Source organism: Parus major, chromosome 1, assembly GCF_001522545.3.
Source record: "Parus major isolate Abel chromosome 1, Parus_major1.1, whole genome shotgun sequence".
Classification (NCBI taxonomy): Eukaryota; Metazoa; Chordata; class Aves; order Passeriformes; family Paridae; genus Parus; species Parus major.
In genome coordinates, this window is record NC_031768.1 from 4,277,176 (window position 1) to 4,285,583 (window position 8,408).

An 8,408-nucleotide genomic window follows, 5' to 3' on the forward strand; every position below is an offset into this window, starting at 1 on the left:
TTCTCCTGGGTGGGGGTGCTACCGGCCTGCTGGACTGGTGGGTGGCAACCCTTGGGACGTAGCTTGGCACGGAGGGAGCGCTTGGAGAGAAGAGCTGTGGGTAAGGACTAGCACCTGCTGCCTGCCTGGCAGCGTAGATGGGCTCTGGCTGGAAGCCCCTGTTCTCGTAGTACGGCGGTGGTGGGCCCTGGGGGTGGTGTGGGGAGGAAGGAGACAGGAGAAGGTGAGGAACGAGGACTGCAGAGCCCCACTCAGTAAAATACAACCCCTGCACACAGAGCGCTTATTGGTGACTCCACTTTGCACACAGAGATCCACAGAACATGCCTAAAACCTCATGTTTTGAATAATAAAAGTAACACGGAGCTGTGAGGCTGGAAAACCCCTGAGAAGATCCATTTCCTGATCCATAGCAACCCAGCCCAAGAAGGATCCTTGAGCCCAGCCCTCCTGAGATGTTTGCACAAATGCTTGCCCTGGGATGTCTGACAGGGTAGAAATAAACAGCAAGGACAGCTGTGGGCAGCACCAGCACAGAAAGAAATGCTGACAAGTGACAGCTTTTGTCCAGGTCCAGGATAAATGCTTACTGCCCCATTTCGTGCTGTGACAGCACCAGGTACACCTAAGCTATTTCTGACACACACTGGCCTGCAATAGCTGGTGGAATTTGTTATAAATACATTTTTTATTGTTGGTTTTCACAAATATTAAAATGAATGTTATGTGTATAAGAATGAGAAATTTTGTTGTATTAATATAGTTTTCTTTATTTCTGTTATTGATGAAATTTAGAAATAGTAGTATAATACATGTATGTTAGGCTATGGCATAGTATTAAAATAAAAACTGCTTTTGAAAAAAAAAAAATAGCTAGAGAACTCCTGCATTTGTAAACTATCTTATTCAGATGAAGACAGCAGTGACCAGAACTCTGGGGGGAGGAATTTATTGCATTTCTGGTATCAGAGAATGTAAATCTCAATAGCACCAAGAAGATTGATCTATTGGGAAGGGGGCAAGAGAAAACTAAACAGAAGAACACCAAAGATCCTAAGAAGAATGTATGAATATGTATGAGAATTTGTGGATATGTAGTAGGGTTCTGTTTTTAAGGGACAATCCTTTGTTAGTAAGGTGTGCTCTCTTAGCTGAATGCAGAGACACCCAGCAGTATCTGTATAATTTATTTTTTCTCCTAATTGTCTTTTTGATTAACCTTTTAAATTCTATAAAAATTATGTGAACCTTGTTTTTCACAAGTATTTATCCTGGAAGAGCTTTAAGAACTAGTTGGAAGCCATTCTAACCTATCCCACCAAAACAAGCTTAAATAAATCAAAAGAATGTGCTCAAAAGCATAATTTTACCCTGAAAGTATCTGAGCACTTGAAATGTTGATTAATTCCAGCCTCCTACACCTGCCTAACAAAATCTTTTCCCCTTTTGGCCAACGAATATTCCATGTTTCAAAACACTTGTTAATCAGGACATCACTCAATGAGCTGTTGCATATAAAGAAATAAAACCATATTAAAAGGAAAAAAAAAAAAACAAAAAACAGAGATGAATATTGTGAATATTTTGTTTACTTACTAGAGTAGAGGCCATTTTTTCCTTTGTCAACAGTACAGAAACAATTCAAGTGTCAGGGAGTAAAGTGTGAACCTATACAAACAAACAAAAAAGAAAACAATCCCAACTGGAGGCTTTGTCCAGCTTTCTCGTCAGTTTTCCCTTTGGAAAAAGGCCAGATTTGCAGAGAGGGAAAATAAAACAAATTTTTAAAAGAAGCCCCAAACGAAACCAAGCGGAAGTACTTGAAGAGAGGGTACAAATTAAGGTGCAGCATGAAATCAGATCTCAGCAGCCTCTCAATACAAGGCAGAGGATTATACAGTGGCAACTATTCATTAGCACGAGGGCAGCAAAAACTGAGAAGGTCAAGTCAGTGCTCACTCTCTAAAGAATATCCTGGCAGCGACCCACTGGGTGTCAGTGCCGTGTTCAGGTCCTCCTGCCTCTCTCAGCACTTACTCCTGTGTCACTCTGAGGTTTGTGACACAGAAACCAGCAAAGCATCAGGAAATACAAATTCAACAGCACAACTTGCAGCCCCCACCAAGCATGTTTTTGTCACTCTTACTCTCTGCTTTCTTGGCTGTGTGGTGTGGTTGTCTCAAAAACAGGGAGAGTAGCGTGGCAGGGGAGCTGTGCCACAATAAAATGAAAGATTTGCAAACAAAGAGAGGGTAAAATCCTGCATCGAATGTTTCAAGCATCCAGCAGTTTATTTTAAAGTTAAACGTTAACGTTGAGCAAAACCACTGATTGCCACAGACACAAGAAGTACAGAAAGTTTTGCTGGTGCAGATCTAAAACAGGCATTTATACACCTCCACAAGCATTCTAATAAATGCTGCTATCTACTGAGTCTTCTCATGTTGCTTTACAAGAAAAAAAGCCTAGAAAGTGCCTCAGTCCTGCACTTTTCTCTACCTTGCAGAGCAAAACCCTGCACATTGCAGTAAGAACACGGTATAATTCAGCCCAAAGTAGAAGGTTATTTTTTAGAACCTCCACCAAGGCATCACTTTGCCCAAAATTGAACTGCAAATGTCACTGAGGCAGATTCCAACATCTGCTTGGCACCTCAAGAGTGCCAGTTCTTGGGGACACTTCAGGAAGGCTGATGCTGGTATTTGCTTTTCAGAGCTGGCAAAGAGGTGTAAATAAGGCACCACTGAACTTATTTGTGTGGCAGACAGGTGAGAAAGGAGTCTTACTCATACTTACTGAAAGCCCATCAGACTGGTGACTAAGGCTCCAGGACTTCTGCTTTGATTTATGTCCCATCCATCCTTGCCCAGCTCTTCACAGGAGTTGGGAAGTGCAGCTCTGCCCAGACTTAGGGACAAATAAATCACAGGAGGATGTTTCTGTTCCTCCTTCTCTGAAAAGGAGAGGGGGATAAAAAGGGTTAGGAATTTTAGTGATACCAGAGGGAAGTGGTGGTTCTGAGGTAAGCCAAAAGGTACTATGACCAAAAAATTCCAAGAACTTTATTTACATTACCATTTAAAAGGCTTTGCAAATTAACAGGGAAACTGTTCCTCCCCCTTTTTTGGGAGTTTCTGGGAGTAGTTTTGGTTTGCTTTTTTGTTTTTTTTTTTAAATGAACTGAGGAAAAAATATCTCTCTTGTTTAGCTGGTTTTCTACCATCACTCCCAATTCAGTTCTTGTTAATCTATTTCCTATCCAGCTTCTGATTAATAAGAGTTTCCCTGTTAGAAAATACAGGAACTCATAGGTAAATACAGACTGACATATTACACATACACATTTTCCAGTCTTTTAAAATTACATGAGATCAAAACCACCTAACTCTCGTTGGTTTTGGAAATGTTTATGGCAAAAATCAATCTGTAGCATCCAATAATGATACAATTTGGTTTTCCTAAGCACACATCACTCCCACACTTCGAAATGTTTTACAAACACATTAAGGGAACTGCAACAACTTCTCAGATAAGGAAGCTGGGTCATGGAGAACCAAACTGACCTGTCAAACACTCCCCCCATCCCAACAGATGAGAGCTAGAAGGGACTGCTCTGCCTTAGCTCAGTCCAATGCTTTGGCCTCTAACTCACCTCACTCAGACAAATTTAAATAGACCATTTAAAAGTGTCATAAACTCGCTCTGATGATGCAGAGAAGTTCAGTGGGAATGTACAACTCTCCTTCCCTCATTCCTCCTGATGTCTGCTGAGCTATTCTAGCGCTTTACTGGGTGCATCTGAAAAAAAACAAACTTCAGGAGTCCTCTAAAGGGAGCTGGAGATCTCAGACAAGGGAACTGGGAGGATGGAGCAGGCTTCAAGGTGTCACAGGGTACCAGAGGCCTGAGGGTTGGCTTGTTAACACCTTCCAGCAAAACTGCACCCAATAATGAAAGGGACCCATCAGTCCTACACAGTCAAGCCCCTAAATTTCAAAACCTCCAGTATGGATGGAGCAGAACCAGCATTTAGACCCCCAGCAACACAAAAGCTCCAAAACTGAGTGTGTTTTTCTTTCAAAACTCAGGAATAAAGCCACTGTTTCTAATGACATTAGAGACAAAGAGTAAAAAGCCACCACTGAGACACAGTTCACTGAAAAATAAAGGAAAATGTGTTGCCTCACAGCTGATACTTGAAGTATCTGAGCTTCTTACATATGCCTTAACATGTTAATGTTCTATCATGGGTCACTAAGATTAAAGAAATGCATCACTATTTCCAGTAAATCTGTCCAAAATTAAAACAAAAAAGGAACACAGCCAAACAACAATACAAAAAAAATAAAAGTATTAGATTAGTTCAAAACAAATTCAATCCAACAGCTTTCTGGATGTTTTAGAAGTTTTTCTACAGATTTCTGCAAATCAGGTCTTTAAGTAAAAGTTGCAGCAGAAGTTGGTCTGTACTTCATTTGATGATGTCTTATTTAATCCAAAATGGACTTTTCCAGACTCTCAGCCCTCCAAAGGCTTGTCCTTCTCCGTACCACAGGAACAGTTCCTCTGGAACAGGAACAGTGCCCTGGACAGGAAACACCAAGCACAGAGTTGTGCTGCTCAGCTGTACATGGTCCTCACCACCACCTGCTTCTACATCCCTCGCTGAATTTTGGTGAATTCTGGGCAAAAACGAGACTCTGCTTTTGCCTCACTACAGCTCATGGCCCCCTCACACCTCCTGTGTCCTTTGCTGGCCAGGAGATCATCCCAAAAAGGCAACCGACAGAATGAAAGGCAAAGAAACCCTGAAGGCCTAAGCAGGATTTTGTCATGACACCAGACCTGCTGCCTTTTACCCTGGCTGTCCAGCAAGAAATGACAGGACTTCCTCAGCACTCAGCCAGTTGTAATTGTTAATTGGCTTCCACAAGCTTTCACACAGAGATCCCCATAGGCTGTTTCCATGCCCAAGTCAATAGGATGGAATAAGTGCCCCCAGATATCCCAGTTCAACACTGTGAATTCAACTGGCCAAGGAAACCAGAGTTCCATTGGCAGCAGCTTGCTTCCTGCATTTACATATTGCTCCAGTACACGTTTTGTGCTGTTTCCTGAAACAGAAACAACATCAGCTGTTTGCAAAGCTCTGTGATAGCTATCAACAGTTGAAAAAGAAACCCCAGAACAAAAAAAAACTAGTCACAGTTAGACCTATGTAAAAGCAACCACATGTAAACAGAAAGATGTAAGGGGACAGAACAGTCAAAAACCAAATGAATGAAGCTCACCCTCTAAAAGGAGGAAGCATAAAAGCATCCAGACATTCTACATGACCCTAACACACTGCATCACATCCAAATCATTCCCTGTATCGAGCAAACCAACAATCTCAACTCACTGAGATAGCAAAGGAGTAATTTCAGTGCAAAGCTCAACCATAAAGAAGGGCAAGCCAACCTGTTATGGCATTGATGACAGCAGAAAGGAAACATGATTTCATTTTTTTTTAAATTCCCAACCATTTTATGACCACCTGGAAGTTTCAGCAACATAACCATGAGCACAATATAACCATGATATAATGGTGTGGAGGAAAGGTTAGTGGGGCAATAAAATAAAAAAAGGGGAAAAACAAGCAAAGAAGTTCCAGATTCATTTTTATGACCTTTTCACAGAGCAATTTCACAGGACAGTTCCTGCCTTGTCACCTGGACAAGAGGAAAGAAACATGGTCAAGATTCCTGTTTAACAATCAGTAACAAAAATTGTCATGATTTGCAAATGAAGTATAGAAAGGTTAAAAATAATCCAGTTATGAATGAAAAAGGAAAGGAGCTAAATAAGATTTTTTCATCCCATTTCATTAACAAGATTTCCTTGACACTTCTTCAGGAGGTGGCACTGAATATTTTTATTGTGATGGTTAAAAAAAGTGATTTTAATTTACTCCATTTGTCCTCTGGCAAGGATCAAAGACAAATTGACTGAATGTCCCAAACTCATTAAAATCAGGGTCCTACGGTGTCCTGGCCTTTCAACAAACCTTCTCAACAGAGGTGAGCTCTACTCAGCGTGCCTGTGCAGTAAGGTAAGTAATACTTGTAATACATCACAAGTATTTCAGAGAACTCCGTGAGACTGTGCAAATATTTACATGAAAGGCAGCCACAAATAAAACCTAGTCCTTCTCACAGCTCCTAAGAAATAGTTCTGAAGCTATTCTAGATTAGCTCCTAAAATGCCATTATACTGTACAACTACTTATCAAGAGGTGTTAAAAAACAGTGCCTCTTGATAAGCACTATCAGCAGTATTCCCCAGGCCAGGAAACCAAGATTAATTCTACTTTCACGTGCAAAAAAAAAAAGGAGACATTAAAAAATCTCTGAGTGTAACATTTTAAAAAGTTATAGGATGCCATACTCATACTACAAATAATCGTTTATGATCATTATTATTGTTATTATTGTTATTGCCATCTGTCTGGAAACAGACTGACTTCAGACTCAGCCTCGTCACAAGTACCTCACGTGCTTTGTTAGGAGCAGTGGGGTGAGGAAGGAGGCTGAAATGCTCTTTTTTTCCTTTTTTCTCATTTCACTGAGTGGATGGTGAGTGGCACAGGAGCCTTTCAGCCATTTCTGAAGCAGAAAGGACCAAGAGCCCAGAAGAACCAGAGGCTCTGGCACGGTAAGAGATGGACCCACTGCAAACCACAGCACCCACTCCCAGATCACAGGAGGAGCTGGAGGATGCAGCAACAGCCAGATTGGCCTTTGGATTCTTACTTCCCCTACCCTTCATCCCAGGTTCTGCCCTTGCCCTTCTTCCAAGGCATAAGCAAATAACTTTCTGGCAGAAGCATGTTTGCCAGTCATCTTCATATTTGATTGTTACCTTCTGGCTAAATTCAAGTGTCTGTCTACGTCACTGAAAGTCACTGGCAAGGAAATAAACCACTTAAGAACACTTGTTCACCATATTTGAGCTGCATATTAATATGATACGAATAAGGTAGCACTAGGTACCCACACTGCAGGAAAATAAAGCCCAGCAATGTTAACAAACCAGACTTATTTAGATACCTGTCCAGGTCAGCGATTTTTAACCCGTGACCAACACATCCTGAGGAGCTGCAAACCACTTCTAAGGGGTCTATGGCAGATAAGAGTGAAAAGCAAATCCTGCTGGCAGGAGGTTTGAATTCACTCCACGGGGAGGCTCGTGTTGCCAGGAAAGGTTTCAGGGTGCACACATCAAAGCTGTGGGGGAAGCACCGCTGCAGAGCACAGGCACCACTGAGCCACCACCATGGCACTGCAGCTACTCAGGCTGGACCAGCCCTGGACTGGCACAGGAGGAAAAGCCCATATCTACAGGACTGGCAACTCCAAGACAAATATTTTGACCAGCATCCCAGAATAATGTGTTACTTTGTTTTTCCATCAACATCCAGGAACGTAGTTCCAACTTATTTCCAATTTCAGGCTGGGCTACCCTGATAAATTTGCTCTAGGTTGGCTGTCCTATAAACCAGAATAAATTTTAACAGTTTTAAGAAAGAAAGGAAGACAAAAATGCACATGAAGTCCTGCTTTGACATCAACATTTATCTTAGCCCACCTGTCTTTTGGCTTTACATCTACACCTGTAGGTAAAAGCCACAACTTGCCATTTTCCCAGTTCATTGATCTGTGCCACACACAACGTCCACCTCTTTCCCCACCTAATACTGCCCTAGATGATGCAAATAATCCAAGCTGCTTCCTTTAGCTCTTTCTAAATCACTGGAAACAGCAGTGTTACTTAGCTCAGGACAAAGGCTCAGTGTTGACAATGCTCCCTTAAATTCACAGACACCCACCCAGGAAGCTGAGGGTGAGATTGGAGGTCCAGGTAAGCAATGAACATAAAGCCACCAGCGAGGAGGTGTGGGCTGGAGTCACTTCAGAGCTTTGGCACTGAACTTTCAACAGTAGGGCTCCGCTAAGAGTTACTTTTCCAAAATCGCTTGACGAGCTGCGCCAACTTTCACCCGAAATTAGCGCTTTTGCTAGAACCCAATGCATTAATACACACCGAAGAGTCCCCAGAACTAAACTTCGTTCTGATTTACTCTCTGTGCCCTCTCGGTGACCTTGAGGAAGTTGCCCAATCTTAACCTTCATCACCAGGGCAGGAGATGGACAAGCTCTACCTGGAGCGGTGCGGGACGGGCCGGCGCTGGCTGAGCCCTCCGCACCTTCTCGGACCGCGAGAATCCACAGTGCCCATCATCCTCCTTTTCCTCCCTTCCTCCGGGTTCCTCTGGCTCCCGGCTATCCCATCCACCTCCTTCCTCCGGGTTCCTCTGGCTCCCGGCTATCCCATCCACCTCCTTCCTCCGGGTGCCTCTGGCTCCCGGC

The 8,408-nt window shown here is 42.7% G+C and overlaps 1 protein-coding gene across 1 annotated transcript in view; it reads right to left on the reverse strand.

The window, feature by feature from the left end:
• Nucleotides 1-8,099, reverse strand: part of TMPRSS2 (transmembrane serine protease 2) — a 20,529-nt gene extending 12,430 nt beyond the window's left edge. Inside the window, exons 1-4 of the mRNA XM_015634784.2 lie at nucleotides 3,653-8,099; nucleotides 2,797-2,953; nucleotides 1,597-1,668; nucleotides 1-187 (exon numbers count right to left, since the gene is read on the reverse strand). Coding sequence (XP_015490270.1) covers nucleotides 1-187; nucleotides 1,597-1,611 — 202 coding nt within the window. The 5' untranslated portion in view covers nucleotides 1,612-1,668; nucleotides 2,797-2,953; nucleotides 3,653-8,099. The remainder of the gene's footprint in view (nucleotides 188-1,596; nucleotides 1,669-2,796; nucleotides 2,954-3,652) is intronic.
• Between the last annotated feature and the right edge of the window lie 309 nt (nucleotides 8,100-8,408).